Source organism: Megalobrama amblycephala, linkage group LG9, assembly GCF_018812025.1.
Source record: "Megalobrama amblycephala isolate DHTTF-2021 linkage group LG9, ASM1881202v1, whole genome shotgun sequence".
Classification (NCBI taxonomy): domain Eukaryota; kingdom Metazoa; phylum Chordata; class Actinopteri; order Cypriniformes; family Xenocyprididae; genus Megalobrama; species Megalobrama amblycephala.
Window position 1 is genome coordinate 34,031,505 of NC_063052.1, and position 17,572 is coordinate 34,049,076.

Consider the following 17,572-nt stretch of genomic DNA (forward strand, 5'->3'; position numbering starts at 1 on the left):
GTGTTCCGAAGATGACCAAAGGTCTTGTGGGTGTGGAATGACATGAGGGTGAGTAATTAATGACAGAAAATTCATTTTGGGGTGAACTAACCCTTTGTTATCATCACATTTCACTTAGTAATTGTGAATTTATAACAGCAGGTCATGTTATTCCTTTGATATCAGTTGTAAGTAGAGGGTTTTTTCAATTTGTAGTATGAAATTCAGTCCTAATGGTTTTTATTTAAATACATGTCTTCACATGAAAATTCTAGTGCATCGTATAGTCAACTTTACAGTGTCTAAAGTTGCATAGTTGAGTAAGAAAAATGCTGTAGCTCACCATTGAGATCTCGCTCTGTCTACATGCCATAATTCCTGTATTACAGGTCTATATTTAGCTGGGCTTCCCCTTGCAGGCTTTAATTTACTGATTCCCACTATCTGTGAAGCACAGAACTGCACCTACTGTTTGTCAGGTCAGGTTCTGTGCATTGTGGAAAATATGGGGTTTTCAATTTAAAGTGTAAATAAGAGAAAAGGGGTTTTTGATGTACATTTGATATGAACAGCTAAAGCTTGTGTAGATACTCAAACATTGCTTGGTTCTTATTGGTTTTTCTGTTACAGAATTAAAATGTTCACAGTTCGTCTTATGAGTTAGGGTTAAGTTACTGTAATTATGAAGGTTTTATTATGGCAACTTATTGCCTGCAGTTAAAGTGGTGAGCTTATAAAGCATATTTTTCAAAAGGACAACATTTGTAGCACCACATCAATAGCATCACAAGAAACACCAAAAGTGACAGCATATTTCATTAACTAAAAGCTGTTGTTATGTGTGAACTGTTTCTTTGTTCAAAAAGGGTGCTGTTTACTGGGGATGTGAAAAACGCCTTTGTCTGAATGGCTAGTCAATCAATATAAAAGTCAGCATGAAATGAAAATTTACCCTATTTATTTTCTAAATGTGTGTTATAGATGATATTGTGAACAATTCATCTGTGCATGTTCCATTAAAAAAATCCAATCATCAAACCCATGCATAGAACCAAGTCCCTCAAGTTCTCTCTCGATAATCCATTACTAGGGATGCACGAAATTAAAATTCTGGGTTGATACTGAAAATTCAGGATGCACTTGGCCGAAACCAAAATAAATAATTTATAATTAATCAATCAATCAAACATATTTAATAATAAACACTCAAATAGCTAAAACTGAGTTCTACAAACTTTTAAATTGCACAGACAGTTTTTATATCAACATTTTAATAGCAGAATTGTTTCTACTACAGTTTGTTGGTGAAATATTAACATTTAAACAACAACAAACTGTAATAACTTGTTTTCATGACATATTTATTCAAACATATTTTAAATAATGAATACCTCACTAACAGGTTAAAGGGTTAGTTCACCCAAAAATTAAAAAAAGTCTGTCATTAATTACTCACCCTCATGTCGTTTCACACAATAAGACCTTGTTCATCTTCAGAACACAAATTAAGATATTTTTGATGAAAGCCAAGAGCTCTCTGACTCTTAGACTTCAATTTAACCACCACTTTCAAGGCCCAGAAAAGTAGTAAAGACATTGTTAAAATAGTCCACGTGACTACAGTGGTTCAATCTTAATTTTATGAAGTGACGAGAATACTTTTGTGCACAAAAATAACTACTCTTTTCAACAATATCTTCTCTTCTGTGTCATTCTCCTACACTTATTACATCCAGCACTTCCAGGTTTTATGTCCGAATGCCGACTCAGTATTGGCAGACGCTGTTCACGTGAGCAGCACGATGCAGGCATGTGATGCTGACACAGGAGCCGGCCAATAATGACTCGGCGTTCTGACGTAGAACCTGGAAGTGCTGGATGTAAAAAGTGTAGGAGAACGACACAGAAGAGAAGATACTGTTGAAAAGAATAGTTATTTTTGTTCTGTTTTTGTGTGCAATTTTAACAATGTCTTTAGTACCTTTCTGGACCTTCAAAGTGGTGGTTAATTTGCTGTCTATTGAGGAGTGATATACCCCTCAGCTTCCATCAAAAATCTTAATTTGCGTTCTGAAGATGAACGAAGGTCTTACGGGTGTGGAACGACATGACATAATATCGCTTCCTACAGGTTTGAAATATACTTGCGGTGGTAGCCGGGCGAAAAATCCTCCTATTACCCACGGCACAAAAATTGTCTACTACGTTTGACAAACAAATAATGTGATTTTTTTTTTTTTTTTTTTTTTTTTTTTTTTTTTTTTTTAAACAGTATTTTTATTTATTGAAATTAATTTTAATTACATAGCATATTACATTTAATTACATACTAATATTATGCATTATTATGCATGGTAAATTATGCAAAATTACAGCATTTAAATGGTTCATCTTTTCCTATGTTCTCCTTGCTGTCATATAGTGTCTCTCTCAGTGAATGGGACACAGATTTTACTAGTAAAATTTATAAAATGAATAATATGTGTCAAATAATGTTCTTAGTCTTTTCTTCCTGTGGGAGAGACTACAATAATTTACTATGAATTAAATGGAAATCAAATTAAATACAATTTATTGTGTAACCAAAATACCAATAATGCCCAAAAGAAAAAAACTTAGCGTGTGACTTTTAATTATAAACAAGGCCCGAAATACACCGGGACTCTTATTTTGAAATGTCTGTACTATTGCAGGCTGATCCTTCAGATTCTTACAATCGTCTAAAACATTTTATATAAAGGCCATAAAGTAGACATTGTAATAATTCATCAGCTTGAGTTCATTAGCAATTGCTTGGCATAAATCTGCGCTTTTCATTGATTGAGAATCACTTTGAAGCAGACTGAAGCGCTGTTGCGCGAGCTTGTAGAACGTGCAACAGCGCCGCCTAGTGACTTTGCAAAATGCAGCGCCTTTGGGAATTTCAGCGGGAGTAAACAGTTCTGACGCACACAGAACGAGCAGGTATGAAACGACTAGTTTATCGATCACGGATGGTTTCATTATCTTGCGCGGATATAAAAGTGTAGGAGGACAAAAATAATAAAAGCAAAAATGTTTCCAAATATACTTGGGCGGCCGTTATTATACGTGGGCGGCCCACCCAAGTAAAGTCTATGTGTGGGACGCACTGCAGTAATTGACTGAATTTTAATTTATGGGTGAGCTACCCCTTTAATAAAACGTCTGTTCGGGTCACTGATTTCGGCCCGAAACCGACCCATTTCACTGGAAATTTTTGGTAGTGGAAATTTCGGTGCATCCCTATCCATTACACTTGGATGTACATCAAAATATGGAAGAAGATCCATTGCTTCCATTTTAATCCTGTGCAATTAGACTGTTTAAGGGTCATGATTTAAAGATGAATTTAGAGATTTTGCATTCTGACTGTGCAATATTTCCTTTTTGGACAAAGTTTGCATTTATTGTCTGTCCTGATGAAGTTGATTTGAACAAGTTCAGATGTCTGATTTTAATACATTTCTCTTGTTTCTCCTCCCCAGGCCTTCTCTGCGTTCCCGGAGCCGTTCTCCTCACTACTCCTCCTCATGCCGCTCCTCTTCCCATTCTCGCACTAAGAAACATTCTTTATATTCCGGAGGAGCCAGCGGAGGCTCCTCCCACAGCAATCACCCAGGCAGCCGCTCCCCTTCGTCTTCACGTTTGCCGATCACGTCCAGCCTTGGAGCCGAGTTGACGCGAAGAAAGAAAGAGCGTCAGGCGGCTGCCGCCAAGAACTCTCCCTCCCTCCGCCTGAACACGTCCAATGTGGCAAATGCACCGGTGAAAAACACTGAGCCGCCACTAGAGACGGCCCCGCCCACTGAGCCTCAAAGACCGCCTTCCCCACCTCCGAACATTGTTACGGCGGAGGAGCCTGCTGTGGTTCCTCCACCACCTCTCCCTTTATCCAGTCCTCCTCCGCTCCCTCTCTCATCTCCTCCGCCTCTCCCGGCGAACTCTCCCCCTCCTCTTCCTCTCTCGTCCCCTCCGCCTCTTCCTCTAAATAGCCCTCCACCAGCTCCTCCACCTTTAGCACCTGTGACACCTGTTTCTTCTCGCTCGAAAAGCCCCACACAGAAATCTACCCAAAGTCCTGCACACCTGATGAAGACATCCACACTTCCACCTCTTCCCCTGCCGCCGGTTCTTCTGGGAGACTGCAGGGACAGGTGAGTTCTGCGAATGCTGGCATATATAATTGGCCAACACATTGCAAGTGTACACTGGGTTTTTCCTGGGTCAGAATTGGTTTTCAGTGGTGGCGGACGAGGACGGTCATCCACGCACAGTACAAAGTATGTACATTATAATAATTTTGTACATTTTGAGCAAAAAAAAGTTACGTAGTTAACTTATCCTATTTATTCATGAAATAAAATTAATCACTGTCAGGATTATTAAACAAAGTGCTTATAAATTTATAACGTGTAACATACCATAAAAAAGGTGGCAGGTCTATTATTTTGCATTTACACTCCAAGACTTAATGCACAGATCATTTGACATATTATTAGATTGTTCCATCCATTGCTATGGTTATTAGTGTCAATCGGATTCAGTTGCGCATTTAAATACAGTTAAAACTCCCGTTATAATCGAAGTTGTTTACGCTGTGCAGTGTACTTTGTTGGTTATAATGAAAGGATTCGTGAGCGTGCAGAACTCGCAACGTTTTAGGTGGTGTTGAGTGGATTCTGACTAACTCAAACACATCTGAGTGGCCACTGCGTTCAATCGTTCAACAGATATAATGCTGCAAAAACACCTTGTAAATAAATCTATACAGGGTCGCCTGCAAGTCGAAGTATCAGAATGGTAATGTGTTTTCTGCATCACTCTCTACATTGTCAGAAACATAACGGTAATTAATATTAGCATTTGGCTTGACTATGTTGTCAAACAGCAAATAATGTGTTGCTAATGTTACACAAACCATGTTCCCGTTCACCATCTCAGTCAGACAGCTGCCTTCTAACAATTAGCGTCCTTAGAAACGCTTTGAACATCATAGAAAGTCAGTGGAGAAAAGCCCCACTCCGCACGTTGACGGGTTTGGTTACATGTTTGTGAAGATGGGCAGTACACCAGTTTTAAAGGGAAAATACTCAGTAGTGGTGTTGACTGAGGAATTTGCACATGGTTTGTCTTAGGATTGTAGCGGTATACCTGTTTGACATTTTATCACGACATGAACATATTATAATGTAGTGCACATTTGCTTAACTACGCTATAGGGCTAAAAAACAGACAGGGAATCTCACTTGCGCATACACAACTTCTTTCCACTCGACTGCTATGCTCATGGTGTTTTCAGCGTCTACCGTCTCACTATATGTGGACATGAACAAATGAACATCTCCAGAGCTGCTCTGAGAGAAAGCTTAATGAGCATTTTGTCTTTTTTTTGTTTTGTTTTTTTGAGAAAAACCAGTCAAATACACAAACTCAAGGTCTACACTACAACCCATCAAAATAAAAGTTCGGTTTAACTTTAAAAATTATGAGAGAAATATATTACTTTTGTATTATAAAATATACTTCTCAATATTATAGCAAGAACAATAGTAGTAATAATACAATTTATTTAAACGTTAAAGTAATATCATATTTTTGTCCATGTTTTAATTTAGTAAACTTTTGCTGTTCAGCTCTTTGCCAGAAAGTAAGGATAAAAGGTCTTAAATTTTAATTTAATTACATTTTAAAACGTTAATTAAATTGATAGTTTAATGCATTCATTTGATTACCACAATTTTTGATAATATATTTGTAATAAATTTTTCCAATTTAATAAATTATTAATAATTTGTTAATCTAATCAATTCATGCTTTTGATTTATTGAAATTTGAATTAACAAACAAATGGTTTCAAGTTTATAATAAAGCATTTGTTCAACCTTTTTGTTTTGATTCATTTAAGGTTCATTGTAACTGATGATGATAATTAAAATAATTGTTTGTTTACCAATCGATTGATACCGTATATCGTGATTTTTTCTTTTTTTTTTTTCTTTCTTTCTGAGACTATCATACCGTGAAAATCTCATACTGTTACAACCCTAGTTTATCTTAAAGCATATTACAAACACCACTTAGACATATAAACAACATTAAAAACTTGATTTTCACTGCAAGTAGTCATTACATTGAGATAGACGGCAGCAGGTTTATTAGGCAGCTGTCACTTTAAGACTGAATGCACGTACCTAATACACCAGGCATCCTCAAATATCGAACCACGTCCAGTTTTTGCCCAACTGTTTGCATTCATTTAAGACACAGCAGACTGTTAATGTGAATACTCCACACAACGGCTGTTTTGACATAATTGTGTGTAATTGACCATTTAAGTGCAATAATCTGTGAGAGGCAGCTTTCTGTGCGCACGTCTCGTGTGTGTGTGTGTACACTCTTTATACATGGCTTATTGTGCTTAAAGTGTTAGTTCACCCTAAAATTCTGTCATTAATTACTCACTCTCATGTTGTTCCAAACCTGTAAGACCTTCGTTCATCTTCTGAACACAAATGAAAGTCTTTTTTTGACAGAATGCTGTCAGATTTCCTTCCATAGACTGTCTTTGCAACTGACACTTTGACACTTCTTCTGAATCGATCGCTTATGATGAATAGATTTAATTTAGGCTTTTAATTTAGGCTTTTAATTTAACCTCTTCCGGAAACTCAAACGTGCTGCATAACCAATGTGTGTTAGGGAAAACATTTGAGTTTCCGGAAGAGGTTTGTTCTTGTATACAGTTTCGGCTGAGCTTCTGCTTATGTTCACTGATCAATGTTTACATGCGAGAAAAAGTCTAAATTAAATCTATTCATCACAACAAGTGATTGATTCTCTTCAGAAAATGTGGACTAAACCCCTCAATTCATATGGATTCGTTTTCCGATCTCTTTCTGAACTTTTTGAAGCATTAAAGTGTCAGTTGCAAAGGCAGCATTATATCAATATATATCATCACACCACTCAGACCTTATTTAGTCTGCTCACCTGCCTCTTATTAGAAAACCTAAACTAAATAAAAATGAGAAGTTTTGTCTTTGCAACTAACTGAAATCTGGTTAGATTGAAGCATTAAAATTAACTGGAAATAAATCGATTAAAAACAAAAAAAAACTAATTAAAATAAAAATAAATTAAACTTATTACTAATATTTAAAAAAAAATCGTAAATCATAAAATTCAAAATGCAATGATGCAGAAAATCAACCTTAGCTTAGGCCTTGTTTTGATCACACGTGAGGTGCTGGTATTATGTCATAGTACTGTCATCAGACTTGCTTTTTTCTATACATTTTAGGCTACTTAAAGTGTGTTTGTGCTACCTTTTAAAATGAATGACATTTGCTTTGATATTTTGTTAACTAATGCAACAACATTTATTCATTTACACACTCCCAAAATAAGTATTTGGACACTTTAGCTATAGTAATCTTGTTTGTCGTCTCAATTTGTACATGTACGCTCTCATTCACATGATCAAAGCATATATGCTTGGCCATTTATATCTTTATCCCAGATGCATGTGGGCATGTTTGGGCTATAGAGTGTGTAAGCTGAGAATAAACTGTTATTTCCTGGTGGTGTGTTTACACTAAATGCAAATAGCTTTGCTAACAAAGGCTGTTGTCGGTAACTTCACCCACCACTGCACTGACAATTCACTGTTAGCTTATTACTTCTATTTACACGTTGTGAATACCCTGTAGCAGAATTTGCCCTTAGTGCACAAGGTGCTAGTCATTGCTATTTATATCTGCAAACTGTCTACCATTATTATTATAGGAAGGACAAATGGATTTGCAACAGTTGCTTTGTCACGTCTAAATATATTGGAAATATTTTTTGTTTTCCCCCTTAGAAGTGAATGGTAACTATTAGGGTGGGTGATATGACCAAAATCTTATATCATGATATTAGTAGGGTTGGACGATTAATCGAAAAGTAATCGAAACCGAAATTCACAACCTCTAACCGACGTAATTTTCCCATGTTATTTCATTTTTTTTTAATCCTGTTAATACTTCCCCCTTAAAAACTTACTAGCGCGTGTGTAGCCACGTGACTCCGCCCTGTCAAGTCAGTGGCATAAAAGCAACACGGAGGTGAACGCCGTTTCAACACATGGTGATGGCACGCGAGCGGTGAGACTTGCGTCTTCAAAAACTCTGTTGTATTTGTTTTAAGGTTTGCCAGTTTGGACATTAAAGCGGTTTTAGACGATTGGATGTATACTATTTCGAGCTACCGTGCTCGCGCAGCTGCATTGTGGCATGAACGCTCAAACTAACAGTAGCTGCGCAAAACGTGAAGATACAGAGAGGACGCACGCACAGAGAGGGATGCAGAAACTAGTTGTCAGAGCAGTCCTGTGATTTATCACTAAAGTAGCTTAGAAACTCAAAACTTATTATAGCATATATTTTGCTACTTTTGAAGGAACTATTTACAACCCATAGCTTCACAATTAAGAGAGATGGTGTGACTAATTTACACACACAATCACTTGAACTGTACTGTAGTAATTTTTCTTTATCTGATTTACAACGAGCAGAAATCTGTAAAAAAAAAAATGTCACGAACCATAGATAAAATAACTGCTGATAGTGAGATGTGTCATGTCAGATCACTTTTTTTCAGTTGGAAAAAATATCCCACCTTTAATAGTCAAGCATATTTACAGTACAAACCTTGTCAGTGAATTATGAGGGCCAAAAAATAAAAACAAAATAATCGTTCATTAATCGTAATCGAGGTAAAATGTTCAATTAATCAAGGTTTTGATTTTAGGCCATAATCGTCCAGCCCAATGATAGTTATTTTTGCTTTAAATAATTTTTTATAGCATAATTTTTATTACCATTGAAATTTCATAATTCTTGTCACCAATTTCAGTATCACAAACTAATACTAGCCTACTTAGAAAAACTCAAGCATACTGAAGACAAGTAAACAGTCAGTAATAAAATAAGAACAAAGAAATAGGCCTACCTGAAAAACTTCAAGCACTAGAAATAAGAAATACTAGCCTTAATTGCATATCTTCACTGTGTAAGTTAAATATACATTTATTCTAATTAAAGTGAGACTAAAGTGATTCAGTCGAGTATTGAGAGATTTTCTCTTTTTTGTGTGTGATTAACATTGACACAGATGACAGCAGGTATATTAGGCTGCTGTCACTTTAAGACCGAACGCACAGATCCAATATACTGTTGCACATGCATTTTCTTTCTCAACTTTTTCATTCACTTAAGACTGTGTTTACAAGGATACTAGCAAAGAATGGCAATTTGTTTTAAGTATGTGTATTTACTGCACGGTGTAACCATACATGCATTCGTCCCGAACCAAATGGTATGGACGCTCACGGTTCGGTGCATTCAGTCATACGACAAATAGTCAGGCACAGGCGATCCACACTCCAATTCAGAAGGGGCTGTGCGCAGTAATGCAACGCAGTTTGCTACCGGTAAAAAAGCACGAGACGATCAATCTATACATTTTTATCTAATGAAATCATTCATGAAAGCAAGTTATGATAGTAACTGTGTAATTATTATATTTATAAAATGAACTAGAGTAGAAAATTTACTTTATGATTTATATTTAGAAGTTAACACAAAACCTGCCTTGTAAATGTGCAATTTACATGTTTTTTTGTTTTTTAGTGTTGATTATTATATCTTAAAATAATTAGCAACTGAATGTAATAGTTTGGACTCTGTTATTAATTGTAAACTTTAATATTATAGTAATGTGTAAATAAGGGCTCCCAACATAGTTTACAGCATTAGCTGAGATAGATTTTTTTATCTTTATATTTGAATTTATTTAAACACAGAAGCACATTTGTTACAATAAAAAGTTTAATTTAAAAAAAAAAAAAAAAAAAAAAAAATCAACTTTATGTATAGTTTTCCCCCCTAAATCTAACTTTTTTGCCACACCTGCCAATGGCCGGTGACTTAAGAAAATTTACCGGCCAAAAGCCCTGACACAAAAACAGGCAGTTATGACACCAAAATTTGAGATGCTAGTGAAAATTGACAAACCTCTATCTAAAACTACAAGCTTAACTAATATCAATTTAATAGCCTACATTAAATACAAGTAAACAGTCAGTAATAAAATCACAATCACATTACAAGCAATAGCACCAATAAATACAATACAACAAAGATACAAATAAAATAAACCGTGCTCTTCAGGCAGGTCTAATAGTTATCAGGTATCAAAATTGAATAAAGTAGGCTAATCAAATAAATAACACTGCATTGTCTTCATATCTTTTTTTAAAGTTCAAGAGCGGTGAGTGTTTTTTTCTTTTTTTTTTTTTTCTTTGTCCTTTAATGTTTGATTAACATTAAAAATGCAGACAGTAGCAGGATTATTAGGATGCTGTCACTTTAAAATCATGCGTTTTGTGTTTGCGTTCAATTAAGACATAACCGACCGGGCGTTTTTAATTTTGAGTGAATTGGTCCATTAGAGTGCAGGAAGGCATGAAAGAGAACTCAACTTTGCGCGCTGTCCAAGACGCGGCTTTTAGGGCGTGTGCTTCGGATGTTTAAACTTCCCACACACCGTGTGAGTAATGAATTCCCTTTTGCATGTTCCAGCGCTTGAATATTTATATTATAAAGGCTGAAACTTTAGTGGTGATGCGGCACTGACCCGTCAACTACAGATCGTCGTTCACGTTCATGTTGTAACAAAATAGAATTCAAAAAATTGTTACCAGCCAACTGGCAAGTGACGCAGTTTCATATACTCGCCAGCACCGATTTTTAATCGCATTCGTCTCTTGGAAAGTGTTAATTTTAGGCCCTGACCAAACCTGTACCGAACCGTAACTTCAAAACTGAGGTATGTACTGAACCGTCAAGTTTGTGTACCGTTACACCCCTAGTATTCACTTACGATATGAGCGGCAGCTTCAGACAGTGCTCAGAAACAGCGCCCGCATATAGCAAAATTTGTTCTTTTGCTGCTTGCACTTGGTTTTAAACCACAATTTAAAACACATGCAAATGATAAGCTTTTGTGACCACACAGCACAGCAATGTCACGTGAGCATAACCGCGATAGAGGTGATAGTCCAAAATCTCTACCAGTTGACAAATTTCTACCGGCTATTCATGTCATCTGTATAATGCGACCCCCCCCCCCCCCCCCCCCTGAATTAATTTGCACCATTGTTGCACCATTTGAATTCAATTGCAGGTAGTAACAACAGACAAATGTGATTGTTTTGGCTGGCATTTTAAGTTTTCTTTTTTCTTTTCTTTTTTCTTTCAGTCCAAAGAAGAGCAGTCTTTCCCATAGGTCATCACGAAAGGACAGGGAGAAGGAGAAAGAAAAGGAAAAAGAAGTCAGGACACGCCTGAGTGAGTTGCCCCTCCCTCCGGTACTTTCTGGAGGAGACCCCTCCCCTCCGCAGTCCCCTGCTCGAGTTTCCCCACCGCTTCTGCAGCCAACCTTCAAGAAGAGACCAAAGTAAGTGCCCCTTTATATCTCATGCTCACCAAAGCAGCATTTATTTGATCACAAATACAGGAATATTACTACAATTTAAAATACCTGTTTTCTATTAGAATATATTTTAAAATGTAACTTATTCCTGTGATCAAAGCTGAATTTTCAGCATCATTACTCCATTCTTCAGTGTCACATGATCCTTCAGAAATCATTCTAATATGCTGATTTGCTGCTCAAGAAACATTTCAGATTATCATTAATGTGGAAAACCATTGTGCTGCTTCATATTTTTAGTGCTACAGTTAAATAGACCTACTTTAGCCTAGCCTAAAATTTTAAAGCACTGTTTGTTTAATTTGTATCTTTCTTATAATATTTTATTTTTATATTGATTTGTAATTTGCACCTTTGCTTATTTTAAAGATAAGAGAAAATAATTTAAAATACATTTTAAGATAAAATAAGCTTAAATAACTATATAGTGAAATAACATTACATTAAAAATCATTAAATTGCTTGAATTGTAAAATAAGATTTTGGTCATATCACCCACCCTTATCCCAACCTTTTCAGAATTGTGAAAGGTTAGCGAATGTGATTGATATTATGATTGATAATGTGTTTGTTTATTTATATTTTTATATATATATATATATATATATATATATATATATATATATATATATATATATATTAAACACAATTAATTTAGTTATATTCAGTTACCGTTACTGTTATTGTAGTTTTTGCCATGCTATCGATTCAGTATTGGTACCGAGATATTTTAGTCCGTTATTGTGTTGAAGTCATAATTTCGGTATCATGACGACACTAAATGGTAATGTGGTTGTAAAGAAACATAAAAGTTATTACTGTAGTTATGGATGCTTGAATTCTTCATTAAGTTTTGTGGTAAATAGCAGAAGGAGAGAAAGTAATAAGGGAAGGTTTTCTCAAGTGTCTGTCAAATGTGTGCAGGATTTGCTGTCCGAGATATGGAGAGAGGAAGCAGACTCAAACTGACTGGGGAAAGCGCTGTGTGGATAAGTTTGACATCATCGGCATCATTGGAGAAGGAACCTACGGTCAGGTGTACAAAGCAAAAGACAAAGACACAGGTGTGCTGTTTATCTGCAGGCAGCTTAATAGCTGTCTTCACTGTAAATGCAGAATTATTTACTGTTAATTACTGAAGCTCTGCTTTTCTTGGCCCTCTCAATAATTACACAAGTACATTTGCCATGGCAAAAACACAACTCTGTGGGGCTTCTTTTAAATGGCAATGCCTAAATCAACTCTCACTTCCTGTCACGGTGTTTGAAAAGAGAAGACATGTTTAAAGCCTGCTGTTATGTTTTGGTCTTTAAAGGAGAGCTGGTGGCATTGAAGAAGGTGCGATTAGATAATGAAAAGGAGGGTTTCCCCATCACTGCTATCAGAGAGATCAAGATCCTGAGACAGCTGAACCATCGCAGCGTCGTCAACATGAAGGAGATCGTCACTGATAAACAAGACGCACTTGACTTCAAAAAGGACAAAGGTCTGTTTATATGCATTTGCATGTTTGCATGCAGGCTTTCAGTTTTAGTAGTGAACATGGGACGCGTTTCACAATAAGCCATTCTTCTCCTCTTACAATTTGCGGCACAAAGAGTTTAATTAGATATATGGGCGATAGGAAACATCTGTTCAGACTTCCCTGAAACATCTTCATTTTCTGCCTGCATATCATTTTCTAAGCCTTTAAACCTGTATTTATTTTTGTGCATTAGGTGCGTTTTACCTGGTGTTTGAGTACATGGACCATGACCTGATGGGGCTGCTGGAATCAGGACTGGTGTCTTTCTCCCATGAGCATGTGCAGAGTTTCATGCGTCAGCTGATGGAGGGATTAGATTATTGCCACAAGAAGAACTTTCTACACCGAGACATCAAGTGTTCCAATATCCTGCTAAACAACAGGTACTAGCCTGTGTTTTTAAACATGGCATGAAGACGGTCTGTGTTGTAGTGATTTAGATGTTTTTGTTCAGTTACACTACTGTTTAAAAGTTTGGGGTTAGTGTAATTTTCTTTTTTGAAAGAAATTAATACTTTTATTTAGTCAGAATGCATTAAATTGATCAAAAGTGACAGGAACAGCATTTTTTTAATATCACAGAAGATTTATATTTCAAATAAATGCTGTTCTTTTGAACAATCTTGAAAAAATGGTTTCCACAAAAATATTTAGCAGCACAATTGTTTTCAACAAAAATAATAAAGATGTTTTTTGAGCAGCAAATCAGCGTATTAGAATGATTTTTGAAGGATCATGTGACACTGAAGACTGGAGTAATGATGCTGAAAATTCAGCTTATCACAGGAATAAATTATATTTTAAAATATATTCAAATAGAAATAAAATTTCACAATATTACTGTTTTTGGTGTATTTTTGATCAAATAAAGGCGACCTTGGTGAGCATGAGAGACTTTTTAAAAACAGAGCAAAATCTTACCAAACCCAAAAGTTTGAACAGTAACATGCATATGATTCTTACATAACCTTGCACTCTCTGAAATAAACTCACAAGTACTGAATCTCCTTCAATTTTCTTTATTGTGGTTTTTTTTTTTTTTTTTTTTTTTTTTTTCATTTTGGAAACTTTTTTTTTTGCAATAAATCAGTAATGTTATGTACTGGCATTGAAGCAATACTTGCAAATACCTGCATCTTGCATTAAAATTCTAAAACCTTTGACCAAATCATACCAGAACGTTCAAATCTGTTCATGCTGCTAGAGCCAGAGAGAGCAGTTTTGAATCACACATTAATTATTTCTGTGTTACAGATATTCACATTATCCAGAAGTACGGAGATATAAGTTTTAAGTTAGTATTTAAACACTGATGTCTACCATAGCGATCAAAATAGAGCAAACTAACTTGGCACATCAAATAACAGTTGTATCAATTACATCTAATTCCACTAGGTGACAACAACTGACTGTTTAAAAAATGTATTTGTCATTGAATCATTAATTCAAAAGATTCGTTCAAAAACACTGATTCATCCAGCAATGAAACAAGTATTTATTAATGATAATATATTTGTTATTATGATAATATTATAATATTTGTAATCCTCTGTTTACAAAATAAAAAAAAGGCTTTTGGAAATTGCAATCCATTCATCTTATACTTTTTTTTGGTTACAGTGGTCAGATCAAACTTGCAGATTTTGGTTTGGCTCGTCTCTATAACTCTGAGGAAAGGTAAGTACATGTTAGGGTTTTCATTTCTCAGTCTTACTGCAGGTTGTGCTAAACATCTTTTAAAGGATTAGTTCACCCAAAAATGAAAATTGTCATTTATTACTCACCCTCATGTCGTTCCACACCCATAAGACCTTCATTCATCTTTAGAACACAAATTAAGATCTTTTTGATGAAGTCTGAGAGGTTTCTGTCTCTCCTTAAAGATCAAACGCAACTACCACTCCAAGGTCCAGAAAGGTAGGAAAAAGACATCATTAAAGTACTCCATGTGACCCCAGTGGCTTAAACTCAATTTTATGAAGAGACATCACTGCTTTGTTTGCTCAAAAAAACATAACAATCTGCAGCATGCATTCATGAGAGCTTCATGATGCACGCGTGTTGTATTCAGACTCCGCTTCAACAACACACATGTGCGAGTGTTCACGAGAGCTTCACATGCGTCTTGTGTTCAGACTTGCGCGTCAACTCAATGAGTGTTCATGAGAGCATCACGACACATGCATTTTGTTCACGCGAGAACTGGTATTGTTGCGTGAACATGCTTTGGATAATATTATTTTGTAAAGCGGTAATTTATGTGTTTTTTGCACAAAGCAGTCACATCACTTCATAAAATTGAGTTTAAGCCACTGGAATCACATGGAGTACTTTAATGAAATCTTTTTCCTACCTTTCTGGACCTTGGAGTGGTAGTTGCTTTGGATCTCTATGGAGAGACAGAAACCTCTCAGACTTCATCAAAAAGATCTTAATTTGTGTTCCGAACGAAGGTCTTACGGATGTGGAACGACATGAGGGGGAGTAATTAATGACAGAATTTTTGTGTAAACTAACCCTTTAATTTCAGCTTTAAAGTTTAATATGAGTAAACGTTTAATTCATACTGAAAATCTCTGGTGAATAATTCTAACTTCATGGTCATTCCTAGTCGGCCATACACTAATAAGGTGATCACTCTGTGGTACCGCCCACCTGAGCTGCTACTGGGGGAGGAGAGATACTCTCCTGCTATTGATGTCTGGAGTTGCGGGTAAGATGTTCTGTCTGTTTCCTATCTCACTACATTTACACACCAACTGCTGTTCGTGTAATAATGTTGTTTTGGTTTGTCTTTGTCATTGTGTAAAGGTGTATTTTGGGAGAACTCTTCACTAAGAAACCAATTTTCCAGGCCAACCAAGAGCTTCTGCAGCTTGAGCTGATCAGGTATGCTGCTCATGATTTCTGAATGTGTGTGTAATGTAGCTTGAATGCTGAAATGCTGTTACACTCCACTGTTGTCTTTGTTTTGGTCAGTCGTTTGTGTGGTAGTCCTTGTCCTGCTGCTTGGCCAGACGTAATTAAGCTGCCGTACTTCAATACCATGAGACCCAAGAAACAGTACAGACGACGCTTACGAGAGGAATTCGCCTTGTAAGTTCGACATGATTCCTAAAACATTTCCATTATTCTCTGACAGTTTTTAATGTTTTTGAAAGAAGTATCTTAGGCTCACCAAAGCTGCATTTATTTGATTGAAAAAATACAGTAAAATTGTGAAATATTATTAGCAATTAAAAACAAAAAAAATATTTAAAGTGTAATTTATTCCTGTGATCAAAGCTGAATTTTCAGCATCATTACTCCAGTCTTCAGTGTCACATGATCCTTCAGAAATCATTCTAATATGCTGATTTGCTGTTCAAGAAACATTTCTTATTATTATCAATGTAGAAAACGGTTGTGCTGCCTAACAATTTATATTTATTGAAAAATATTTAGGATTTTTAGTAAAAGCATTCATGTTACAAAAAAGACTTTTGATTAATTTAACCTGTTAACCAGCACTGGCATGCCAACGCAACAAAGCTTCTTTGTTTAAATTAGCTCAAATTTACTATTAGATTTAATAAAATTACCTTGACAAACTATACATCATTAAAAAGATCTAAGACTCGAGCTTCAATTTTTAATCTTTATTTTACTCTCAACATCGTATAGTGACTGTTATTTGTTAATATGCGTCGGGAGTTATGAATATGAGAAACGGAGTCGTTACCTTTTCATTGAAATATGAGCGTCAGCTTCAGCCATTGAGAAAAAAACTCTGTACGATCATCAAGAAAAAACTCCACAAAATAACATCCCTCGGGGCTTTTAGCTTAAAAGCATGCACATTTGGAGAAATATTGATCCACTGTCATTATGTCAATTTTCTATACAGAGGAGTCATATTTATTACATTTTTACCCAAAACGCGCTGTTTTCATCATATGAGCGCTGTATACACTGACTACTGTGTGTCCAAATCATACCCGAAGCCGGAGGGCGCTCTGTGCACCTTTAGTCCACAAATAACACAGCATGAACAAGAGGCAATCATGTGACATACACGGGACTAACAGAGGCTACCAGACATCGCTATAATCATTGATATAAACATACAGAACGTCACTTTTGAAAGTAATAAATACACGATTGTGACGATATGTGGTTTATCTGTGTTCTTCACGCCATGTCAGGTATTCATAATAGTAGATTATATTTATAATGCAATGCTAATCGAGATAGCTTTTCTCATTGTGCAGAATAGCCTAAAATGATATATTTTCTGTCTGATTTTTGATCCAAAGCCACATCACATCAAAGAAGGTTATTTAAAACAATCGACTAGTAAATTTGGAGAAAAAAACGTGGTTTTAATCTTATAAATTGTCATGTTTTGTTGGTGTGCTAAGCTAATATGCTAACGAGCCCAGATATGCACCTGTTCTAATCTAAAGCTAATGCAAATAAATAATTCTTAATAGTAAAGCTCACTTTTTTTCTCTCTTTTTTTTCCAAGAAGGG

The 17,572-nt window shown here is 35.8% G+C and overlaps 1 protein-coding gene and 1 long non-coding RNA gene across 4 annotated transcripts in view; both read left to right on the forward strand.

The window, feature by feature from the left end:
* The window catches only part of cdk12 (cyclin-dependent kinase 12), a 38,793-nt gene that overhangs the window by 5,298 nt on the left and 15,923 nt on the right, over positions 1–17,572 (forward strand). For all 3 annotated transcript variants that reach the window (XM_048203015.1, XM_048203016.1, XM_048203014.1), the window contains 9 exons: positions 3,486–4,154; positions 11,302–11,499; positions 12,460–12,599; positions 12,851–13,021; positions 13,254–13,443; positions 14,681–14,737; positions 15,672–15,773; positions 15,872–15,949; positions 16,040–16,156. In XM_048203015.1, the coding sequence (XP_048058972.1) occupies positions 3,486–4,154; positions 11,302–11,499; positions 12,460–12,599; positions 12,851–13,021; positions 13,254–13,443; positions 14,681–14,737; positions 15,672–15,773; positions 15,872–15,949; positions 16,040–16,156 (1,722 nt within the window). The remainder of the gene's footprint in view (positions 1–3,485; positions 4,155–11,301; positions 11,500–12,459; positions 12,600–12,850; positions 13,022–13,253; positions 13,444–14,680; positions 14,738–15,671; positions 15,774–15,871; positions 15,950–16,039; positions 16,157–17,572) is intronic.
* Positions 16,730–17,536, forward strand: LOC125275795. The gene is made up of 2 exons (XR_007186508.1): positions 16,730–17,244; positions 17,356–17,536. It is a non-coding gene; the product is annotated as an uncharacterized LOC125275795 (long non-coding RNA).